General features: G+C 42.1%; 3 protein-coding genes and 3 long non-coding RNA genes across 8 annotated transcripts; 3 read left to right on the top strand and 3 right to left on the bottom strand.

Annotated features, from left to right (window-relative positions):
- Positions 1-198: 198 nt before the first annotated feature.
- LOC4816680 (uncharacterized) lies at positions 199-14360 on the top strand. 3 transcript variants are annotated; one of them, XM_015181256.2, is made up of 7 exons: positions 199-614; positions 2915-3010; positions 10243-10701; positions 10766-10861; positions 12037-12446; positions 12513-12929; positions 13006-14360. In XM_015181256.2, the coding sequence occupies exons 3-7, from the start codon at positions 10258-10260 to the stop codon at positions 13337-13339; spliced, it is 1701 nt and encodes a 566-aa protein (XP_015036742.1). In that variant the 5' UTR covers positions 199-614; positions 2915-3010; positions 10243-10257; the 3' UTR covers positions 13340-14360. The 3 variants fall into 3 exon arrangements, with proteins under 3 accessions (XP_015036742.1, XP_015036743.1, XP_001356159.1); XM_015181257.2 differs by lacking the exon at positions 2915-3010; XM_001356123.4 differs by lacking the exons at positions 199-614; positions 2915-3010 and adding an exon at positions 6593-6970.
- Positions 577-1494, bottom strand: LOC117184279 (uncharacterized). Its single transcript, XR_004469603.1, has 2 exons — positions 932-1494; positions 577-854 (listed from the first exon to the last, which is right to left on the bottom strand). It is a non-coding gene; the product is annotated as an uncharacterized lncRNA (long non-coding RNA).
- Positions 1629-2529, bottom strand: LOC26532806 (uncharacterized). The gene is made up of 3 exons (XR_001451402.2): positions 2351-2529; positions 2208-2290; positions 1629-2128 (listed from the first exon to the last, which is right to left on the bottom strand). It is a non-coding gene; the product is annotated as an uncharacterized lncRNA (long non-coding RNA).
- Positions 14361-15368: 1008 nt separating the features above from the next.
- On the bottom strand, positions 15369-20962 carry Ifrd1 (Interferon-related developmental regulator 1). The gene is made up of 5 exons (XM_001356121.4): positions 20065-20962; positions 17915-18599; positions 17602-17845; positions 16075-16302; positions 15369-16008 (listed from the first exon to the last, which is right to left on the bottom strand). Exons 1-5 carry the CDS (start codon positions 20105-20107, stop codon positions 15925-15927), a joined length of 1284 nt encoding a protein of 427 aa, XP_001356157.1. The 5' UTR covers positions 20108-20962; the 3' UTR covers positions 15369-15924.
- Positions 16411-17518, top strand: LOC4816278 (uncharacterized). The gene has a single exon (XM_001356122.4). The coding sequence runs from the start codon at positions 16578-16580 to the stop codon at positions 17439-17441; it is 864 nt and encodes a 287-aa protein (XP_001356158.2). The 5' UTR covers positions 16411-16577; the 3' UTR covers positions 17442-17518.
- Positions 20963-22108: 1146 nt separating the features above from the next.
- LOC26532294 (uncharacterized) lies at positions 22109-23059 on the top strand. Its single transcript, XR_004469390.1, has 2 exons — positions 22109-22468; positions 22551-23059. It is a non-coding gene; the product is annotated as an uncharacterized lncRNA (long non-coding RNA).
- Positions 23060-24764: the final 1705 nt, after the last annotated feature.

Below are 24764 nucleotides of genomic sequence, written 5' to 3' on the forward strand. Positions count from 1 at the left end.
GTCCCAGGCCACATCGAATACTAATTAACCCAGTCTTGTAGGAAATTAATTTATCAATCGGATAAAATTATGAGTTGACAGCTGAGGGTCCAAGCTAGCTGGTCATATTAAACCGAATATAAAAAATGGAACTTGAATACAAATAATTGGTCAGTATATTTACGGTATATTTTGAAATTTGTGACGTATGTTTTGGTATATTGCTGACGGTCAGACCGTATATGTTATCAATAGGTCCGCGGTTACACTGCTGTCGCAAAACTTATAAATTGTTCTCATCAAAATTTTTAAAAACACCGCGAATCAAAATATACATAAACCTAAATAATATTGTGGGCAAATGTGACAGTGCTGTAGTTAGAGTAGTTTTAGGGCACAAGCAATCGGGGTGCTGCATTTGCTGTATGAATACAAATAATGCGAAGTTCCGGAAAGGGGAAAGCAGAGTCCTGTGAAATGGGAAATAAATATATGCGAATAATTTATGTAATACAGTGCGTTTCAAACACACAAAAATAGAAACGGGAACTAGTGAAAACGAGAAAAACTCCACCAACAAAACAAAACAGTATTCGCTTGTAATCATCATATTCTTTTATTGCAAAAAGTATTAGGTGAGTCTTTGTTTCGGGGAGGGTGAGTGTGTTCGTGTGCTATAAGCATAAATATCATAATAATCATGTTGCTTTCCTAAGCCCTCAACGTTGTCGCGTCATGAGTTGTGACTCATTAGAGAGGGATTCCAGGTGCACTCCAGGTTCCCAGACCAACCTGAATCATTCCCACCTTTGATATGCTTAAGCCACATACGAATATGAGAATTGTCCTCAGCTTGCACTAGACTAGGGGAAGCGCTGCCAAATGTTCGTTCTGTAAAAACTGGAACCAATAGAGGAAGACTTACATACATATGTATGTATATAAAAGATACCTCTCGCTATTTTCCTCTTATCAACCCCTTGATGCCACTTTTTGCGCTTCAACGGGTTCCACTGTGCGCCTACGTTCGACTCGGTGCAGCTGCACCTAAATTGCACTCAACGCGCACTCAGCGCCAAGCGAACGCCTCCCCTCCCGTCACTCCCTCTCTTTCTCAGTCTTCTGCGCCTCGTCATTCGCCATAAGTAACGGCATGTTTTTAACTTGTATGTGGATACATACATTGTATGTATGCATACATACAATAAAGATATTTTTGTGTGCCGGTGTGTGCGTTCATTCACTTTTGCGCATTTTTATTGTTGTCGTCTCTGTATTTTTATCATTTTTAGCCACCAAAACTGTAATTATCTCGCTTTCTGCCCCTGCCGTCTGGCTCTGCTTTCCCAAGAATTATTGTCTATTTACTTGCACCTAAAACCTGATTGCTGGGTACAGGGAACCCTTACGTTCAGCGACGACAAGCGGCAATAAAATAAATTGCCTTGCATGAATGTGTGTATCTACGCAGTATACATTCGATATAAAGAGCTGATAAAAAAAAGTAATCTACTAAAATGAAAGATGCGGTAATATTTTACCTCAGATCTCTTTTACAATGTAATAAATACGGTATAGCTTTTTAAATTGTATTCCCTAAAATCCCACAAAATGATACCAAGTTATATAATTCTTCAAAAACATGCAATTTCGAGCATATCTGCTTGTCTTCACTGTGCCCCCTGACGCGAGACGAGATCAAAGCCCCTTTTCACTTTCCACATCATCGTATACACACACTCACACACGCGCAACACGCAATTCCCTGCCTCCCTCCCACTGACGAGTCGCTGACTGACACGGCCAAGGCGTTTCATTTAAAAGTGATTCAATCAGTTTAATTGATCGCACTCATACTCGTCTGTCGCCATCTGTGTGTGCATGCTACGTGCAGCGTGCACCTACGTACATATATTTCAATTTTATTGTTTGCATTTATGATTTTTCTGCAACACTCGCAAAGTTCCCCCTCCCACCCCATGCAAGCGAAAAGGAGGGGCAGGTCAGTGCAAAGAGTCAACTTCTCCGCTCGCTCGCTCGCCCATGCACTTAAATCGTTTACAGTTACTTCGATTTGGTGTGCGTGGCTATATTGGTGTCTTCTTTCGTCGCGTTGCCCTTTCAGATGCCGACGGCACGCGCTGAGCGGCTTGGGAGAAAGGGAGACGGCCGCGAGGAGGCAGTATGAATTGTAAATGTAGGCAGAAAAGTCTGTTGTATAAAATTACCCGATTTTGATGGCGGTGCCGGTCGGTGTGGGAAATGAATACCGACAGTCGACAGTCGTCGGAATGGGGATTTATTTGGTAGCCTAGACTTTGAATATCTCCATTATACATTTTTCGTTTTGCTTGGTCGAAAATATACATACAGCACAGAATAATACCATGTGAATAATCTAAATATCAGATGTAAAGCACGCCTCAAACATCCTTAGACTTGTCCACATTTTCTTAGTCTATTGAGGGTCTTAAACCCCAGTTTCAGACTGGTTTCCCATTATCGAACAAATGCATTCGTTTCGAATGGCGTATCAAAAAGATACAGATGTGTAATCTAGAATTGTTGGTGGAATTTACGTATTAAAACATATTTTATATGAAACTATAATCTATAAGACACATTACGATTTACGATTATTAAGAGCATTTTTTTATTTTTATCTGATACTCGTGATTTCAAGCAATTAATTCATTCTTTAGACTTGGACCTTGCATATTATTTCTATATGTTTGACCTTTAGACTTTTCGACGACCGTCAGTGGGTGTCCACTGATAGTAGCAGATACCAGAACTCAATTTGAATTCCTCCCCCGCTCCAGTCCCTCTATTCACTGACTTTCTTTAGAGTCACATTTCTTATTTTGGTTTTCTTTTTTTTTCGTGGCGACTTTGATTGTACATCTAACAGCTAACATCAGCGCTTCTCTTTCAGCTTACGCTTAGCACTGCTCAGCGGGTCAGAATTTGCCATAGTATTCTCCCCTCAGCCCCCAATAATCATAGCACCCAAAATGGACGGTACTGCTTTGTGAGTATTTAGTAGATGGTGCTAGGTGTGCTGCGCCCCGTGCCCAGAGTTGTTCGTTCTACCCGCATGACCACCCATCCGACCTGTTCATCTAGTATTTACCCTGCATGGAAATAATCTACATTTGTACTATGTATTTAGTAGTTTTATCTAGTAGTATACGCGCTCCCTTGATTTACGAGAGCTGTGCGTAATAAACAACTATTTATCGAACGGCGGAATCGAACTCGCTGGATTTATTTACATACATACATATATCTACAAATAGTACTCGTACAGCCACCCAATGATAGATTAATTCAGTGGGTTTGCGAAATGTCTAGAACTATAATGAAGTTTATGGGGAATACAATATTGTTGGTGCGATATAAAAAGTTCGAAATTCATTGACCTTTGTGCTTCATCAGTATATGTGGCTGAAGCTTCCCTCTCTCGCTCGCTCGCTCTCTCTTCCAGTGTGGCTTAGCAGTTAAGGATGAGCTTTCATATCCGGCATGAAATCGAATAGAGAACGACACCTTTTTGTTTTACCTCTAAAAAATATGTTGCACACGAAAATGTCGTCATACTGCGAAACTTTTTGGAATCAATTTCATAGTTTTTTGTGTATCTCTTGCTGGATTTTATCTCCGTTTGTCGTCACTACTAACTCTTTGTATAATCCGTAGAAATGTGAAAAGATCGATGATGGGAGACCAAAATTCGCCCAAGAAATATTTCACTCTATGTAAATTAAATAAAAATTAAATGTACATGCGATTGATTATCATTGATTTTTAATAACCTATTGACCCACTGACCCACTACTCCTTCAGAACTGCAACTGTCGGAGATAATCGGTATATTTTCGCTTGCTTGCGGTTTCATTAGTGGTTTTTGCAAGCAGGGCAATACGTAGCTTTATGGAGTATAGCCAATAATCAGTTCGAATTGTCACTGATGACTCGCAAAACCAAGCTTCTTCCTCTTCATAAAAGTAGTTCTTAGTCATGTTTTTTGTGTCCATATTTAAGGCAATCCCTCAAAAGTGATCCTATCTAAGCAGAATCAGCCTCCAATATTTGAAAATAAATACATTTATTTAGGGGTCAAACCCCGTACGCACACGCCTCAAACGCGCCACGCGCAAACCCCCGGCGTGGAGATGAGTAAAGTATCGCACGACGACCCAAAACTTATTTATACAATAGAGAGATTATTATAAAATTATTCTCAGTTTATTTTGGTCACTGGTTTATAAAATGAGTACTCTTCTCTTTCCGTTATTCTTGCAATTTTTGTATTCGGTTGCTGTTGGCTTGGTCAGAGAGGATTGCAGGCCGTCATCGCATTTAGTCCTTGGTGTTGTTGTGTGCACGGCAGAGAGAAAAGTATCTCATTGAGGGTAGAAGGCTTCGCCAGACATTTGAAAGAACACAGCGCCATTTGCAGGATAAAACAAGTGATTATGAATGAGAATTGCAGTGGAAATCGGATGTAATGCGAAACCCAGACATTTACATAAGCCCGACAAATGAATTCATACATTTTCATACAATGACTACGAGTTTGTATTCACTTGTCACTTTTATTCACATTGCTAATAATTTCTTGTTTATGAATATAATTTTTGCGAAATATTTCTTCCTTCGGAAATTGTCAATAATTGTCCCAATTAGCAGCCCGAGAGGAGCGCGTTGCACGATTCACGTCGCTGCTGCTGGGCTTTCTGTGGGATTATTTGAGTTTTCCTTTTGATGAACACTAATGACAGCTAAGTGAAAATTAATTGACTTATATACGCCAAACAGGTCGACTTTTAGGGGCCCAGCACTGCGACGGCCCACAAGAGTTAATTTAATTTAAATTTGAAGGTCGTGAGTGTTTACTTTTCAAGTAAGATTGGGTACGGTTGGGTTCGATTGGTGATCACTGATCATGGTGTGTTCTCTGCATATTTATTCTAGCTATTATCAATCAAGCAACGCACGTAGAACCCGCGCTGGCCCCAACGAACCTTGAATATTTATTCTTCGAGAGTTGTTCGTGGTCGCCTGTAAGCTTTATTTTCGACGAGACTATTTCTGTGGCTGTGATTTCGAAAATATTCCATATAAGTATATACACATGTACACATACCATGAACTCCAAGACCTCCTTTATGACACGCACACATTTCACAGTTCGAGGAAACGCCTCTTGATTAGGACAGGTTCCTCCTCGTTCTTGTTTAATGAGCCCCCTTGGGGGGTAACCTTTAGCTCTCGCCCACCAAGTCGAGTGGGTATAATTTTCACATTAGTGTTTTCCTTCGCAGAGATTTTCCTTAATTTGTTTTGTGGGCGTTGTCTCAGACACGCCGCCTCCTTCAACACGAATTTGTGGACTTTGTACTCAACGAATAGGCCAAGATATTTATGGAAATTAAATTCGAGTATACGAGTATACGCTTACACGTGTGTGCCTATGGGCCGAGAGCGTGATCAAATAGAAATTATTAACAATTTATTGTATAATTAAATGGAAACTGGTTAAATGGCATACACATTCGCCTTTCCTTGCACTCGTATTGTTCGTATATGAAGAATCTGCCAAGAAAGGGAAGGGAGGAGCAAAGGGTATTTATCGGAGACCTGGAGAGACTGCTTGAGTATCGTCGCGACTTCCAACAACATTTCATGTTTGAACTATCAGTTCGAGCAAATAAAAATACATATTTACATATAAAACAAACATCTCTATATCTAGCGTGCATTCAACCAGAGGCCCTGAGATCTCGTTCTCTTCGAGTCTCTCTCTCTGTCTCTCCTTTTTCAGTTGGCGCTACTTGGATCCAAAAACCAGTTGAATGTAACTCTCAGCTGCGGGCGGCTACAGCCAAAACAAGTTTACAATTTTTAGTTTGGTTTTTTTCTAAACTTGATCGGCTTTGGCTCTGCAGTGAGTCCCTCACTGTCGCACTTATTGTACATATGATTAGCCAGCGTGGGGAGATTGAAAAAGATCCGAGAATATGTACATACATATATGTACATGTGTATGTATGTGTGTTAAAATGCACAAGGCCGAAGCCCGAAGCCCCGACCGACTGAGGGGCGCTGCCGCATGACGCGTTTGAAACCAAGTCTTCGGTGCGTATTTTGTAGTTAGCAAATGTTAAATGAATGCGATTCACATTCACATGATGTCAACAATGTTGTACATATTTATTTTAATTACCCAAAAATCAACCGATAGGCTGCAAATGGCTGAAATTAAAAACATGTGTGCCATGAGGCATGAGGCATGAGGCCGTGCAATTTATATCAATTTTCAGAAGTACTTATCGAGGATAAAAAATAAACAACGGAAAGAACTCGCTGTTGTGTTTGTTTATGGAAGCGTTTATTAAGCCGACATATTGTGATGGAAATTAATTGCCGAGCTGCGGAATTTAGGGACCAGTAACCGCTCCACCACCAGTAGAGTGCGCGCGCTCGAAAGCTCTTGCCCACCGCTTAAGAGAGAGAAAGAGAGCGAGAGCGTCGAAGAGAGAGCGAGAGAGCGAGAGAGATAACGCTCTGCTACTTGTTGAGTCACGCATACGCGCTCATGTGTGTGCGTCTCTTCGGGGGCCCCGTGGAAGATCGCGCTGCTCAGTCTTTTCCGCCTCGCGCCGATGGTCGTTCGGGTCGCAGCAGTGTTCTACAAACTATTTATATGCATATATAACTATTCCGACTATCCATACGTACATACATACATATGTCCGACAAGCAAACAAAACTCATAAATAGTGTAGCTCTGTGTCCATCGAGTGTGCAGTGCGTGTGTCTGTGTGCTATTTTCGAGTTGTAATACATACAAAAAGAAAATCAAATCAAAGGAACGGAACGGAACGGAAAGGAAACGAAAGGAACCACTGGAAGAGCATGACCTCCGCGTAGCATGCCACAAATAAAACCGAAAGCAAGGCGCAGAAAAAGGAAATTCATTATAATGGTGTGTGTTTGTGTGTGTGTGTGTGTGTGTGCTCGTTATCAGACCATCTGTGTAATCAATTGATTGGCACACCCACCTACCGCCCACCCTCTTATTGGGCAACGCTCTTTGTTTTTTTTCAACATTTGTATGTATTGTTTTTGTTTCAATATTTCCGCTCCAATAAACCGCGAGAGCCCCCAAAAGCGCCAGAGCGCCCTTTGCCCGTAGAAAGCAGTGCATTTCACAAATACATACATACATATGTACATATGTATAAGACTGATCAAAATATCCTCAATTCAAGTGTAAACCGGACTATCGAATGAGCTCATTCATCGAGTCAAGTGCAGCTATCGAATCGTTGGAAATATTGACATTTTATCAGTTTTCAATCTTATCAGCTACAGTATTTATTTGCTATGAAAGTGTGTGTTTTAGTAATTGATTAATATCTATCAAATCAATGTTTAAGTCCACGAATCCACACGTTTTGCAGTAAACGATGGTGTTGTCCTCCACAGTGAGGGGATTATGTATATCCCATTTTTGTGAAACGCACTGTGCTTTAATTTTCAGCTGAAATTCGCTCTGCTCGCCTCGGTTCGCCTTTTGTCGCGTTTGACTTTTGGGTTGGCTTTATCTTATCGCCCGTCCGTCCGTCCGTCCGTCCGTCTGTCCGTCCGTCTGTTGGCGACCGAAGTAGAGTCTCGCTGTCGGTGTCGTTGTTTTTGTGGATTTGTTGTTGACAGCAGAAAGCAACAACTAAGACAAGTAACTAAAATGGAAAAAAAAGCATTCATTCCATATACATATGTACATAACCTTAGCACCTTATACGCTCGCTTGGGGTGTGCTTAATTTATTATTTGCTCTTCAAAAAAAAAAAAAATAAATAAATAAAACGTTTGCCAAATATGGGAGAAACATGGCTAATAAAGACATGTTTGTTTGAACCAAGAATAATGGTATTTCAGGGGTGTATCATGTCCGTCATTTGACAGAGGAATGGGCGGAGTATAAAATTAAGTATATACCAAGTAATGTTTGCGGTTACTCGTATTTTGAACACTTTATTTGATGATCGGTTACAAATGTCAACTGAGCGCAAGGCTAGTACAAGATATGTGACTGCCAATCGGCGGATCACCAAAAGACTGTACTTAAGATACCCAAACTCCCGATCTCGAGCCCTCTCTCGTAGCATCCGGGCTGGTCAGGGAATCTGCCTACTCGACGATCTTGCAGAAGTCACTTCGCCCAGTGGCCAATTTATTAATGCATATTTATTAAATGTACTTTGAGGTCTGTTTTGTTACATTCCACGCTTATGCGTGACTGGCAATTGTCCGCTGAAACAGCTGATTTTGTGTGTCTCTTAAGCCTCTTAAGCGTATTACGAATATCTACTGCCTTAACTTGTTTCTATATTATTTACGATCCTTGTGAAATTATTATGTATCGTGTAATTATTACACAAAACCCTAGAGACTGCATGCCACCCTAGTGGGATAGGATTATTTGATATTTCATTTCGAAATAGAGATATCCGTGAAGCTGTTTTTGGTAGTTGGGCAAATTATCATCAACTATACCGGGGTCATTCGAAACGAATGTGTCCGCTCGCTTATGGGTAATTTGTACATATCGAATCAATGTCATTTCAACATTTGAACACTCTCTCTACTACCACTCTCATACTGCTATCTAAGCTCTGTCAGAGTCCGTATTATTTTCGCAATATTTAGTCAGAACTGAAAATGATTAAATTGGAAGAAAATAAGATTAAGAATTGTATACAATTCCTCACAAACTAGGGAATTATAAAGAAACGTCTTAATGGCGAATTTAATTTACTTACTAGGGTCGTAAAAGCCTTTCAACGAGAGAGAACAGCAAATGTGAGCATTCCCTGCCAACCGAGTGCTGGGTAGAATATTACTCGAAGCATTTAACAGCCGATTGTTTACTTCAACGGGCCATAAACATTGTTTCCAACCGTCACGTAAGAGAGCAAAACGCACCTCCTCACCCTACCTCGTACATAGTACGAGTGTACTGTGTATTTATTTGCGACTCTTTCTCGGAAAGTATTGTTATCGCTGCGCTCTAAAGGCGAGAACCTACAGACTTGGCCTATTAGAAACCAATAAACCCACAACTAATTGGGAAGCACACAAAAAGTGTTGTTAGTTGCCTTTTAACGGAGTGCAATTGAGTGTGGTGTGGGGAGACCCTATCGAACAGTGCACTCGCACCCATTCACGAGTGTTCAACGACTCAGCATCTCGTGCGCCTTAATTGCTTGAATGTGGAACGACAGCTCAATGCTCAATGCTCAATGCTCAATGGATTTGCCTGATGTCTGAATGTCTCTCTCAGTCGCAATGTTGAATGCTTTTGTGTTCTGTTTCTGATATTTCTGATATTGTGGGTGTCAGGTTGCTGGCAGGCATTATTATCGATGCCCCCACATGTTTGTGTGTTTTCGTATTACTTGATTGATGGATGGATGGGTGGTGGGGACGGGACTCGCATAATAATGCCCCCCTTTGAAAACCACTCTCCCCGTTAGGACGCCCAAGTGCTGCCAATTTCATTTTCATTCTGTTGGCGCACAAAACCCCCTGGAGTGGAGGACGACTGCTCGAATCCCACTAGGGTTATTCACCATTTGATTTGGAACTACAAATATGTATCTATTGGAAAGGTTGAATGGGCAGAACCTTTGAATATTTTAAATGAAAAAAACATCATGTATGAAACGCGAGTCGAACATCACTTGACCCTTGTCATGCACAAGCAATGTATGTTGTTTTATCTCGAGTCGGGTATCCATAGGCCGTTTTTTGTTTTATTTTTCAATAAATCCTCAGATAAAGTTAAAAAATGAATGCATTTTAATTTCCTTTTAAAATTATGTTCTGGAATGAGTGACGCATGTATTGTAGATTATACGTTTTTCCTTTGAGTACCCCTAATGGCTCTGCGGCTTGTTTGCTTCGGAGCTGGCCCCAAGTACGGCCGGCCCTGAGTGGTACGGATGGGTAAACATTTGCATTTTCTTTTAAAACGAACCCAGACAAAGGCACAGCCCCAGACAAGAATGGGAATGTTTTTACAAAAACGAAACCCCTCATGGAAGCCGCTCCCCTTGGACCCTTGGACCCTTGTACCCTTGTACCCATGAACCCATGAGCCCCGTAGAACTTTTTTGTTGGTTCATCTATCGGTTAACCCTTGGAAAATTAACTAACAGTCCCTCACCTCTTTTTTTCCGCTTTTCTTTGCAGTTAATGTAATATAGGATGCTACCCAGCTTTGATACCTTAATGCGTTGCTCGAAGCGCGTTCTGCAATCGCCACTGGAGGCGACTGCGACGGCCAATCTCCAGATGCGGAATGGCCACAGCAAGGCACCGGCCGGTGGCCTCTACGGCCCCTTCACGCCCGACAATGATCTCAGCTGCTCCGGACGGGGGGACTGCGTGAACAATACCTGTGTCTGCGACATCCGGTATGCCGGCGACGAGTGCAACTTCTTCAATCTGCCGTACTACGCCGGCATCTCCACCGTCTTCTATGTGGTGGCCCTCGTCTCTGTCATCCAGCTGCTCATCTGCATTGTGGCCGAGTACCAGCGCCTCAAGCAGCCCTCGGTCCTCAGGGCTTGTCGCATCACCACCCAGAAGCTGCTCTACTTTATGGTCTTCGTGGCGGCCTCGTTGCGTGGAGCCTACTTCACCACTCCGGTGAGTCCCTTGCAATCAATCGCAATTAAATATACGACTAACATTGTAATTGTATACATTTCAGTTGGATCTACAGCCTCAATGGGCCGTAACCCTGATGTCCGCTTATTATCCATTGCTCATGACCTGCGCCTCCCTGATCGTCTGCATGTGGGCCGAGGTGAGTGCATTACCACGACAGAACTCTCTTCCAAGAATACTCTTGAATACTCAGAGGTCAAGAAGTTGATAACTATTCGGTGTAATAGATGACTAAGTGGAACTTGTGACAATCTAAAAATGTTTTCTTACGTCGGGGCTTTCAGTATCTATTGAGTATTGAGTGGAATATCAGAAGACTGTACGTCAATAGATGGCAATAAACGAATAATAAAGCACACTCTTGTGGCACGCACGTGGGAATAAAGTCACAAGACTCCATTATAGGCTATAGAGAGATTGCAGATTTTATCTGTAGAAACAGGAAAACCATAGGGATAGCCAAATGTAGTGCCCACGATCCACTGTCAATCGGTGAGCCCTTCATTGCTCACTTTGAAGCTTGAATTGCAATTACAGCATACATTGCGTGTGCATGATTCATGATTAATGGTCTCAAAAGTGAACTATAACGTTCTTTCTCCGAAAGGTTACCTCTACCTTCCCCCAAATGTCCTCTAGTACGTGCGTCTAAACCCAATTTAACCATTTGAATATAGATAACACCTACAACGCGTACAGTCGTAGATAACGCCCATGGCCGTGGCTGCGCCTGGGACTGGGACTGGGACTGCGCCTGGTTATAAATACACTCTATAAATTTCTTTGATAAGGCAGAAGCTGGGTTATATTTCCAGTCACGAGCGCATCTCTATGTTTAGGAAAAATAATCAGCCAGCACCCAGTCCAGACTAAAATTAATCGCGCCTAGGCCATGGGAATCGGAAGAGCAGCACCCTCTTAACTATGGTGGGAACTGTGAGCGATCGTAACTCTGACTAAGGTGAAAATTGTGTGAAGTGGGCGGTGGGCGATGTGCGGTGTGCGGTGTACGGGGTTGTTTCGCTTTTTAATATCGACTGAAGTACGGCTGTACTTGGGTAGCAGTAGGTGCAAGTGCACCTAGAACTCAATTGTTTTTGCTACACTTCTGCGCAGCGTATCTTGTCCGGGTCCGGGGACCGGGCCCGACACCGCGACCGCGACCCATATATTGATAGGCCAAACAGCCAGCGGACAGGCAGAGTACACAGTTTCTATTATACGCGAGCATTAATTAAACTTTGAATCGGCAATAGGTGTACGGCGGTCTCTAATTGGCATTATTCATTCATTCGTTGATGCGGACTGTTTCAGATCTTTCACCTGCGCGACATTCGCTGGGAGAAGTCGCAGTTCCTTTCGAAGAGTTTCCTCGGCTTTGTGGCCTTCAACTTCTTCCTGTACAGCCTGTTTGGCATCGAGGTGTTCAGCTCGCTGATCAACGCGGAGCGGCGGGACTACGCGCACATATTCAATGGCTGCTATGCGGTATTACTGCTGATCGTGGTCGTCTTCTTCCTCATCTACGGCGTGGAGGTGTTCTTCAAGCTGCGCGGCGGCTTTGTCTACGACCAAACGGGCAAGATCCTGGGGCCCAGCGAGGCGATCGTGAACGCCTCACAGCTCCACCAATCCCGCTTCGGACTCCTCAGTCAGGCCGTTATGCTCATCGTGATTGTCGGCTTTCTCACCTCCGAAACTCTGGGCGATTTCTGGAAGACCAAGTGAGTGGATAGAAGCACGAAAACTACTTTCTAATGGATACTAAAACCAACGTTTTTCCTCTGCAGGGTTCCTGTGAACTCTCGCAACTGGCATGACATCATTTTTCGTATTGCTGAGATCGGCGTTGCTCTGTGGTTCCCTTGCTGCCTGTGGAACTCGATGGCGCCCGAACAGCTCTGGATACTGAATCCGCGCAAGCTGCTCTCGCGCCAGATTGATCCGTCGATACCCACTCTGAATGCCGACACCAATAAGCTCTCGCCCGAGGAGGGTCAGTCGTTCCTGGCGAAAAAGGATTGCTGGATATGCTACGACAATGACAAGCCCGAGCCCCTAATCCAGCCATGCCGTTGCACCGGCGACGTTAGCTCTGTCCACCACGAGTGCCTCAAGCGCTGGCTGGTCGAGAGCTGCAGCAAAACGGAGGCCCAGCTGTCCTGCAAGGTGTGTGGCCATCCCTACGAAATTGAGAAGTCCAAAAAGTGAGTATACGCCACACATCTGTGACACATCGAAATCGAATGCTTATTAATTCAAAATATTTAAATCATTCGACAGACTGGAGTGGGACAAGGGCTTCACCATCCAACACTGGTCCAAGACAGTGATACTGATCACACTGATGTGCGTGACGGGTGCTACCGCCTGGGTGGTTATCCAAATGTACGTGGACCCCCTGGTGCGGGTGATGACCGTCGGCGTAGCTGTCCTCATTGGCTACGTGTGTGTCAAGTGTCTGGGCGAGAACACCGTGGTTGCCTATCAACGTGCCAAAGTGAGCTCGATTAACATTGTGACCAGCTCGGAGATGGAGAAGCTCCACACCATATGCGAGGATGTCAGCGCCGCCAGTACATCGGCAGCCGCAGCACCGACTGGCGCTGCCTCTTAATGGTAGAGCGCCTGACAAGCAGACGAGAGAGCGAGCGAGAGAGAGAGAGAGAGAGAGAGTCTATGCCATAAGGAACCACATCAGCCACACCACATCGGCAGCGCAGATCAGCAGAACTTACAGACATTATTACTTACTTATTGTATCTAGTTTAGAATGCGTTTTGCACACGTTTTGCTCAATGCTCAATCACATCACACCCTCCCCCCTCAACCGTGTACATAGGTTTACGAAAGAAAGGAAAGAAAAAGGAAAGCGAAACGAGACGAGACGGTAGCGAAAGCCGTCGGTTTCGATTACCGAGTCAATTGTGTCTCTCAAATTATCATGCAGATTTCCAAAAGCGAAATGTATTACAAGAAGCCAAATATTATTAGTCTCTAAGCATATAAGCCAGTATCACTTACACGAAAGAAACACGAAACACGAAAAACGAAACGGATAGAAACGTCTTGAGATTATGAACGCGTTGCCAAGTAGCCTGAAGAGCGAGCAGAGAGTAAGTAAATAGATTGAGATAGAGCTTCGATGCGCCAGCGATCAGCCCGATCGTAGGTCTGATCTGTAGTTTATAGCCTACTTTATTAACAATTAATTTATGAAAGCCTTTTGCATTTCATCCACTTCATGAACCGCCCCTGTCCTTTGCACCAACACACAACTTGGCGAATATTAGTTTAAGCGTATAAGTTTTAACTTTGTATTCTGTTGGAATAAGCGTATTAATTCCTAAGCTATAAAGGTCCGTAAAGGATTGTCATAATTTATCTACCACACCCACACCCACACACACACACACACACAGAGCATACCCCTTAAATATATATATTAATATATTTGTACTATATGCTATATGTAATGTACATTTTATTGTATCCGGAACATACAATTTGTCAAAGCAAAGTAAAACGAAACAAAACACCCACAAAGATTTACATACAATTTAAGCTACCATACATACAATTTTTTGTGATAAAAACAAACAAGTTAATAATAATTATAAAATTTATAAAATTCCAAATTTCAATTCTTTTTGATGACCATGGGGATTATTGGCCCTGACTGGTGGAAATTCATGGAAATTGTCAGTATTGTTGGATTACAAATTTGAAACATTATTGAATTTCTCTTGGATGCATGAACATTCATATAGTATGTATGAAGGTATTTCGGACCATAAGAGCATTTTTTTAGAAAAACGGATATTGAAGATCATTGATGGCAGACTGAAAGAACCTTTATTTAATTGTTTTTGAAAACAATTTATTCGTTAACTACCAATTCGGATCTTATTTTCTATATGCCAAAAAGTTCTTCAAATAAAGTATGAACGTGTTGTATTTTGACAGATTTGCAAAAGTTCTTTAGAAGACGGAGGAGAAATATAATGCTTTTATAGAAAGTCAATTTACTTTTCGGTGGATACATTCCATCAAATAAAATTTTGGATCTTTTTTTCTGTCATTTTCTTTTATTAGGAAAAAAAATACAGCAATACCTCTTCGTTGCCATTTTCGAAGTGAATATGGACACAAAATACAGGAAGAAAACATCTTTTATTTTGGAAAATATTCGAATTTTTCTTGGGAATAAATTCCGATTGTAGTTTTCCGATTAATCAAAGATTTAGTTGAATAATCTTTGGAAACTTTTACAAATAGATGAATGTTGGACAGACAATTGTTTGCTGGTGTATTTGGATCAATTGGATTGACAAATCTATCCGCCGAAACGCATTTAAAAGAAATACCTTTCAAGCTAGATTTACAAATATACTCGTGTGTTGGCCAGACCGATTCTGCTGTATGCAGGAAGGATTGTTGAAGGATTTTCGTTTCGCTTTCTTAAGCGCTTTCCAGTGCCGCCCCCATACGAGACCGAGAACAAAGCCCAGACAGAAATGCATTTCATTGAGTTTTTAAGCCTAAAGTTATTTATTTTACATGTAATGTCTATAAAATAAATGTATTTATATAGCTTATATAATATGCATAATAAAAAGCATAGTCGATCTTTGACTAACTTTAGTTTTTTTCGTTTTTTTTATTTTGTTTTGAACTACTTTTAGCAACGACATCGAAGCAGAAATAGTTTTGTTTTAGATTCTATATATAAAGTATATGTAGGCTTGGATGTATATATTTAAAGTGTAAATCAAGATCAACAACGTAAGAGGCATGTCCCGCCCCAGCGCCCCGAAAGCGGGGAGTCATGCGACGAGTACAGGCTAAATTTCATATACATAACAACAAAAGATGTGCAATAATTCAGATCGAAGCACACACAATTCAATATTGTGTTAGTGCTAATATTTTAATAATAATGGCCTATGCTCGTGTTTGGTGCTTATAAATATTTTCTTTCAATTGTGTTGCATTTGCTGTTTTTCCAGAAACATATCCTAAATTTAGACTTAGTTTCAGCTTTGGCTATGCTATGCCCTGTTCAAGCTACAATTAGAATAGACACAATTCAACTAGCGGGTCGTTGGCTATGGGATTTTGAGAGGTTTCGTTTTGTTCTGTTTTGTTTTGGGATGCTGTTTCGCAGTTTGGGGAGTAGGGGATTGGTTTATTTTTGCAGCTTTAAGTGACGACGGCCGATCTCTTGTCCCGATTCTTTCCACGCGAAATGGAGCGTGCCTTGAACGCGGCAGCGTTCACCAGATGCTAAGGGATGGAGATGAAGAAACCTGTTCGTTAGAGAGATCCTAGATTTCTGATCAATCAACTTACGCGCTCCAGCTTGGTCGGCTTGATCTTGGCATTGCCATTGATGCCAGTGTTGGTGGGACGCGCTCCCAGCTCGAAAATGTCGCGTATGAACTCGTTCTCCTGCAGCTGGGATGTCATTCCAGGCCCCATCACTGTGCAGAGGGCCGAGTACTGGTGGTGAATGGACCATGAATCCAGTGTCAAGGACTCCGTGCCAAAGCGAATGTTGATTTCCGGAGAAATGTCCTCCTGAAATAATACACAGAACATTTTTCGTAACATCGAATAGGCATGGAATGGAAATTCAAATTAATTTTCGATATTTTGTAAGGGGAAATGCTAATTTTCCTCATTTTAAGTTTTAGTTCCGTATAGAATAGACCAAATTCTATGATCAGATAAATTTTTGTAGTAAAAAATAGTAACCAAAAAAAAGTGTACAAAATTCCAAAAATAAAAAATTGATTCAATTTGGTTATCGTTTCTTGTAACTTTTGCAACATTTTGAATTCTTATCGATTGAAATGCTGGTGACCACATATCAACATGACTACGTTCCGCCGAACGCCAAGCGATACGAGTTCCTCACCAGAGCCAAGGGCTTTGAGGGACAAGAGGGCGCAAAGGTCGTCGAATGTCAGTGTATTGATGAGGAGAAGATCAAGGTGCCATCTGATGCCTCGAAGGACTGCTCGGGCGTGGAGTGGACGGGCATTGCGCCAATGGGAAGACTGGTGGATCCACGGCTCATACCCACGGCCCTGGCCCAGGATCAGGTGGACAAGATGGCCTTCTCTGAGGAAACGGACTGCTTCAAGCTGCAGCCAAACCGCTTTCTCAAGATCCTGCGCACTGTCTACCCCGATCTGTACGAGCGACTGAAGGTGATGCCGAAGGAGGAGCTCAGCCGTCGGCTGGAGAAGAATCGCATGTTCACAACGTACCAGATCGACTTCTGTGCGATGAACGAGTACCCCGAGGGCATATACGAGAGTCTCAAGACCGAGGACGAGGCCTCCAAGCTGAATGCCAACAAGTTCCTGACCAACAAGGCGCCCTGCTCCGAGTTCCGCTCGAATGTGATGAACGAACTGGACAGGGAAACCTCCATGGGCTACGAGGTGTCGCAGGATGAGTGCGAGAAGACATACAAGCCTTTCAAGACCACGTTCGCGGACTCCTCGCGCTTCGTCGCGTCGGGCAACAATTCCCACTGGAACGCGGCACCGGCCACCTATAGGAAGGTGCCCGACTTCACCGAATACATGGACTCGATAAGCCGCAACGGCTGTGTAATCATGCGAAACAAGTTGCACGACCACTCAAAATGCCTCGCAAACTACTGCAAGCACGAGCTCAAGTTCACCTGCAACGACATGAAGCCGTAAATTGCAATTGCACTACTCGAATGTCCTGTTGATCTCGTGCCCTCTGGAGTTTGCATTTTTGGTTCAAGTAAATAAATGAGTAAATAAAACTTGTTGTATCTTAGTGGGTTCTGTTCTCTGTGTGGCGGGGCGGGGGGAGGTTTATGTGCTGTCCACTCACCTCTAGATAACGCAACACATCCCGGAAGGTTGCACGCTGAGCCTTGCGATCGCGCTTGGCCCGATACTTGTGCGAATCGGTGGCCAGCTGCTTGACAGCCTCGCTCAGCTCGGCGATTTCTTCCTCAAGGAAGTCGTCATCGTGGGCACGACCCGATTCCAGTATCAACGCAATGGTTTCGCCAGCGGCCATGCGGACATCCAAATGTGGGGACTGCAAGAGGCCCAAGAACTTCTTGATCGATCTAAAAGTGAGTGAACGTCATTTAATAAATCATTTCTGGTGCTATAATCGTTGGGGTTTAAGGACTTACGGGAACATGTTGTTTCCGGTGGTCATCAGCGACACGAAATCACCCGGTGGTATGAGAGTCAGGAGCAGACCCCAAGCACTTAAAGCCTCGGCATGCAGGGCTCCCGCTTCGGCGGTGACCGACACTGGGGTCTTGTCGTCGCCCCGCAGATAGCTGCCGGCAAAAATGGCCTCGAAATACTGCATCAGGCGGACCAATTCGGCGACATCCTCACAGCCCAAGAAGCTGAGCAGTCCAAGAGCCGTGACGCACTTGGCTCTGGCGTCGAAGCCGATGGACTTGTCCTGAACGGTGGTCAACAGAAACTGGTTCATGGCCTTGGAGATTCCCTTGTCGCCGCCCATCTGGAGTACCAGCAGGGGGGCCAGACGTGCGCCCCAAACCTGCTCCTGACCCTTGCCGCGACGGATGCTCTTCTCCACAAAGTCCATCAGCGTCATCTTGCGGTCCTCTACGAAATCGGGCATATAGCGGTGCATCAGCAGCTCACAGATAGCCTGGAGGGCCTGAACACGGGTCTGGGCCGACTTCTCGGTGGCCTGTTCCAGGGCCTTCTCGAATTTCTCCTCGAAACGCTCATTGGCCAGGTCGTCGTTGGCCTCCGAGGAGGCAACCTCCGAGACGTGCGAATAGACGCTCACATTATCAAAGGACTCGTCCTCGGAGTTCGACTCATTATTCCGACCTGTTGAACAGATGGGAATGGAGTGGAAGGAAAAGAATTTAGTATTTAAAACTGTAATGGGTTTGAGGGAAACTGTAGCGATCGGTGCATTAAAAAAGCACAACGGTTCACATTCCCGCTTGTCAAACTGTTTGAGAAATGAGTCATTGAATCATTGGGTTGGCCAAGCTTTCCGCCTTCTTCCTCGTTGTCATGATATAAGTACATATGTATGTATGCATGTACATGTGTACATAGTACACAAAGAGAAATAGAAATTGATTTACATTTGGTGCCGCCGCGAATGACCTTCAGGGAAACAGTTTTAGAGTCAACGTTGTGCAACAAGTTTTGTTTCATTTTCTTTTCAAAGAAAAACCTGCGTCCGCGCGCACTACTTTCCCACCTGGCTATTTGGGACAAGGCAATTTCCGTCTCCGTCTAGCATTTTCCACCTTTCACAAAACCATTCGCAGGCAACAACAAATGCGGTAACAACAAGAAGAGCGAGAAGAGGAAGAAAACCAGCTGTTGGGCAAAAAGTGGGGCTGTGTTTGCTTTTGAAAGTTGCCTTTGCTTTGGATGAAGCGACAGGGATGGAGGGAGAGGGGAGTAAACCAATCTGTGTTTGAGCGTAGTATGTACAATTGTACGTATTGATGTATGTACATACGTATTGTATGCCTGCATAATAGTTGCATAATTTGTGGGTCACAATGTCTATAGGTGGGGTGCATCACTAACAGAAAAAGTCTTCCGCGTGCTTATTTATAGAGGGAATTCGGAAATAGGACAAGTACTCGAACTATTAAGAATGAATTAGGTTAATTGATTTTCAGGGGATCATCATGTCAGACGGACTTCCTCCAACTCGATTCTTTTTGACTTATACACAGATGAGTCCCATACGCTCAATTGAACCCAAAGAACCCAACTAATGCGCATTTATTGGGGAAATGTTCCCATTCTCTATCCTATGCCCTTCGAGACTGATATCCCCTTTGATACCCGCTGATAGAAGGCACTTGCACATGTATTTACTTGAACACATGCATACAAGCGGCTGTGCCTGTATGAAATCGGTTTTGATAAGCTGGCATTGAACGTATGTATTTGTATTTATTTATACACACATGCACATACACATGTGTATAGATTCCTCTTCTTGTATAGCTGTATTGTTGCCAGCTGAGCGACGAACGCGTGAAAAGCTTTTTATGCCAGCACAGCAACAACACAAAAATAATTATTTCATTTCATGCCAAACAGGTTGTGGGCAGCAGCTAAATACATGCATACATATTTGAAGAGTATTTTCGTCGTCGCATGACTAATGCAAAGGTCAGGCAAAGCAGCTGTAGAAATTTCGCTTGCATTTGCCTCGCCTCCCTCCCACACACCCACCCCCCTCCCACCACCACTCACAAACTCGCACACTCACACCGCAATACAAACTCTTTCTTTGTCGTCTTCGTTTGTAACTTACCTTTGCCTTGTCCTCCTCCTGATTTCTTATTGCGTCGCGGCATGTTGATGTTTTTAATTTTGCTTTTCTCACGAATTTTATTTGAAAACGATGACGTTTTCGTTGGTATTGTCGACCTGCCTGCTCAGTTGAACACAAACTCAAAGGGGAATAAATACCCTGTAGCCGAGTGGGTCCTCGACTCTGACCGCAGAGAAGTCTACACGACAAAAAAAATGTCTACTCGCTTTGGCGGCAACCGAACGCACGTGTTCCTTCCGATTTATTGATTTTGTCTCGAGAATTTAGGTTAAATTTGAATTTAGTTGGGTTTTAGGCTAGAGATCAGGAGATATTTTGATCAGGACGCAGCTATGCAAAAGCTTTGATGCTTCCAATTTTTAGCAATCCTACACAATTGTCTTTGGTGGTATTGCTGCTGCTGCTGCACGCGGCGTTTGGAAATGGTGAACACCGATTGCAATTGCGGAATGAAGGTTGACACTGGACGCGATCGTATTTTATTTATACAGGTGCGCGGCTGTTGGTGCTCTTCTGGCTGGGCGATTCTACAAAAATGTTGTGCTCTGGTTGTCGTTGCAGAAAATTTCATGTTTAATTGCAATGAAGACACTCTGCGCTGGCAGCCACTCCGCTCCGCCCTGTTCTTTGTGCTATGGTGAAATTCCTCTGCGCTCGTTTTGGGGTTTTTTGTACTGGTATTTCAGTTTGTTTTTTTTTATCTCGCCAGCGTTTGCACGGCACGGCTTGTACTTGACGGCTTGTAGCTTTCAAAAGCTCTGCGAGCACAAAAATTGCAACAAATTTAAGCACTTTGATTACGATTTTCACGAAATTTGTTGTTTTTGGCGAGTGACGAAACCAGTGGGCATATGGATAAAATATACGGTCTCACCGTCAGAAATATACTGAAATATACCTCACAGTTTCAAAATATACCGTAAATATACCGATAAAAAACCTAGCTTAGACCACATAACACCCCTCTATTTAAACAGGCGAACGTAATCCGCATAAAAAAATACTGTTTATAAATTCTTCTTGTAAATCCTTCCTCTTACACCTTACATCCTTCCTTAAACACACGAAAGCTGAAATATAACCTGAAGCACTAACCATACAGTATATTGATGTGCCAGTCCCTAAACCGAACACGTCGCAAATGAACTTTCTGCCTACGCTCCCAGTGTTTTCGGCTCTGGCGTCCGACTTCACCATGAGACAGCAAGCCCGCCGACTTTCTTTTACAAAGAGGTACTCAGTTTTGCAGGTTTTATAAGAATTACTTTATAAATCCGGTTTGGCATACTCTCTACCAATTTCTTAAAAATACGGCTCCAACTCCAATTCTACACTGCTCCAGCTCTCGCGTATGTTAGATGGGGCGATTGACCATAAGTTTTCAATCGGATTGAGGTCGGGACTTTGAGCTGGCCACTCCATCAATTTAAAATTTTTATTTCCCAGCCATTCCCGAACAATTTTCGCAGTGTGCTTCAGATCCCCATCTAGTTGAAAAGTTATAAGCCCAGAAAAATGGGAAGATGGGATTGCAAAATGTTTAAATAGTCCACTTTTCGCATAAGACCATCTATTTTCTGTAGAGGACCTTCCAATGGACCAAAGAGCGATAGTAAATCGCTAAAAATTAAATGAATATCATACAATTTTCGAAAATGGACTTATGATAAAAATCCGGGAACGATGAGTGAAGTCTCGCTAAATGCTCGCAGACTGAATCAAAACTGAGCAGTTACCGGACAAAAACCGAGCGACGACCAGAGTCAGGCAAAACTATCACAAACGGACTTGATAAGTGCATGATACGCAAGAAACTCCGGATCTCGTAAAGCACGAATGCAAACAATTTGCAGCAAGTCGATTGCTGCAATCACATTTGTACGTTTGCATACGAGTGCAAACATTTTGCTGCAAGCAAAAAAAATTTGCAATAACTGTTTGCGGCAATTATTTTAGCTTGTCGTCTGTATAAAGAAATTTACGGATAACTTGGTTGCGTCAGTTGTTTGCATGTGCTGTTTGCTTTCAGTCGCAATATTGCAGCAAGCAAAGCAACATGTGGGATCGCGAGAAAACGATAAAATTAATTGATTTGTACAAGAATTATTCTGTTTTATGGGATGTCTCGTCACCAGATTATAAAAATAAGCATAAAAAGCAAAAAGCTTATCGCGAAATTGCTGAAAAATTAGACAAAAGTGATGATGAAATAAAAACAAAAATTCATAATTTACGCACTCAATTTTTGCAAGAGGTGCGCAGAGTAAAGCAAAAAAAGAGTGGCCAGGTTACATCAGACATCTATACCAGCAAATGGGAGTTTTTCGATGCGCTTAAATTTATTAAAAATGACGACGGAAATAATTATAAAATTAAAAATTTGGTAAGTAGTACAATTTATTGAACATATCGTAGTAATTACTTATTTTATATATTTTTATATTGCCATGACACTCCACCAACAGGCGAAACAAAAAATCCAAAGTACATCCAAAGCAAAAAAAAGAAATCGTGACGAGATAGAATTTAAGGACGAAGATCGGCTTATTAAAAAGGCAAGCGCTTTACTCGATAAGCCAGCGGATGACCATCAGGTGTTCGGAGATTTCGTTGCATCTGAGCTCAGATTGTTGAAATCACACCAAAATAGACTTGTGCTTCGCAGAAAAATTCAAAGAGCTATTTTGGAAGTATCGGAAATTGAAAGCGAGGGCACTTCTACTTGTTCCACACCTAATATCGTGTACTCGTCTACCAATTCTCCAGTTGTTGGCTTTTAAGATGGTAAAAAAGAAAATAATTTACATACTTACTTTAAGATATTCCCTTTTGAGGCATTCATATACAGCTCGACAACACTTTGTCACAATGCTTGCAACCGTACTCACAGGAATGCGAAAAAGAAAGATCAGAGAATGATATGAATCAACTGTAAAAAATTAAATGACATCAATAAACATATTAATTAAAAGTACATACAAATGTTAATTATATTTAATACATACCCGTGTCTAAAAAACGCAATGTCAGGGCTAATCGCTAATTTGGTGGAATCGCAGGACGCATTACAGTGTCTTGTTTAGTTAAGCAGTTTTTTACTTTTTCTAATAAAAAATTTAAATCACTGACTGCTCTTTTAAAAGGTTCTGATGCACTCCTTTTTTATCTCTTTTGGAAATCCACTCTTTCACCCAACACTTTCTATTTTTTTGCAGACTCTAATCTTCTAATTTTTTTACGTTTTATTAAAGTTGCTGATATAGCAATAGCAACAACTCTCGATTTTTTACCGACATAATATAAACGTTATTCCTTGACTTTCTCAAAACCACAGAACTTGCAAATGAGTGTCACTTGCTAGCACTGAAAACAAAAAATGAAAACACGTGTAGACATTAATGTTTCACGAAATAGCCATGCAAAAGTTTGCATGCAAAATAAAAATTGATTGAAGCAAGAAAATTTCATGCAATATTTGAATTAGTGTGAACATATGTATGAATGTGAAAACTTTTGTTGCAAATTATTTTTAACTTGCTGCAAATTGCTTGCATCGTGTGTACCTATGTAGCTTTATAGAACATTAACGAACATGTCAAACAGAAGTCCGGCACAACGCACAGTGGGCGAAACGGCCAATCTAGTGGCATCAAATTAATAACAAGAGTAATTTAAGAGATATCTTAATTACATTTTTAGTTTAGCATGATTGTTAATAGCCGGATGATTGTTCCAAATTTCAGTAGAATCAGTCAACTATATCAAATAGAGACTATAGTTCTGATCCTTCAAAATATTAAAATATTTTAAAATACCATTCTGAAGATAGTTTACCAGTGTAACTTATGTAATTTTAAATATATCTAAATGCCCAAATCTGAACAATCGGAACATAAAACGTCTTTTTCAAAGTTTACATCAAATAGCAAATCTTTAACTTCTTTATCCAACTCTATATTTTCTTTGGAAAGCCTCGATGACAATTTTGATAACTTTGAAATTACAGGATCAGATGTAAATAGAAGAGCATGCATTAAATCTTCCATCGTATTTTTACGTGAAAACTTTCGGATGTTAGCTTTTTACTTTAGTGTTTCTCAACAAATCGTAGCTTGGAAAAATATTTGCGTTGGAAGATTTCGTAAATCGCCCATCTACATTAATCGCCAAAACTTCCTCAGGACTGAATTTAACAGGAAGTTTGGGATCGTTTCGTTTAATATTAGCGCCGTCTGCCGGAGGAGAGCCATACTGACTTAGTATCGGGTATAACTGTAGAGTTGCGGTGTCCGCAGCAACTCACAACGTTCCCCTTCGTTTTGATTATGTATTCTTTTCTGATTGAAAACCGCAGCGGAAGGGCATAAACGGGGAGTAAAAAATCGGTAATTAAATTATATTTTATTTAAACTGAATTTAAAAAATGCATAAATATGCCTGATGAATAAAATCTACCGAAACAAGCTGAAATGGTGGATCTTCGCTCTGAAATTGGATCCATAAAGGCAAAGGTTTGTAGAGAGATCCTCAAACCAAAGAAGCTATGCCTTACCAACCGTTTAAAACTATAGAAGAACTGGACCGTTTCGACCTTAGCTTGAAGGAGGAAAGTTTCTTTAAAAATGTGGTAAGTGTTTTGCTTTAAACTCACGAGCTAAATTTGCGAAAAATATTCAAAT

Source organism: Drosophila pseudoobscura, chromosome 4 (assembly GCF_009870125.1).
Source record: "Drosophila pseudoobscura strain MV-25-SWS-2005 chromosome 4, UCI_Dpse_MV25, whole genome shotgun sequence".
Taxonomy (NCBI): Eukaryota; Metazoa; Arthropoda; class Insecta; order Diptera; family Drosophilidae; genus Drosophila; species Drosophila pseudoobscura.

Coding starts and splice junctions, on each gene's coding strand:
- LOC4816680 (XM_015181256.2), top strand. CDS start 10,258: ATGCTACCCAGCTTTGATACCTTAATGCGTTGCTCGAAGCGCGTTCTG. Junction 10,862..12,036: donor TCGTCTGCATGTGGGCCGAG/GTGAGTGCATTA, acceptor GGACTGTTTCAG/ATCTTTCACCTGCGCGACAT. Junction 12,447..12,512: donor GGCGATTTCTGGAAGACCAA/GTGAGTGGATAG, acceptor TTTCCTCTGCAG/GGTTCCTGTGAACTCTCGCA.
- LOC4816278 (XM_001356122.4), top strand. CDS start 16,578: ATGCTGGTGACCACATATCAACATGACTACGTTCCGCCGAACGCCAAG.
- Ifrd1 (XM_001356121.4), bottom strand. CDS start 20,107: ATGCCGCGACGCAATAAGAAATCAGGAGGAGGACAAGGCAAAG. Junction 18,600..20,064: donor AGGAGGAGGACAAGGCAAAG/GTAAGTTACAAA, acceptor TCTGTTCAACAG/GTCGGAATAATGAGTCGAAC. Junction 17,846..17,914: donor ACCGGAAACAACATGTTCCC/GTAAGTCCTTAA, acceptor ACTCACTTTTAG/ATCGATCAAGAAGTTCTTGG.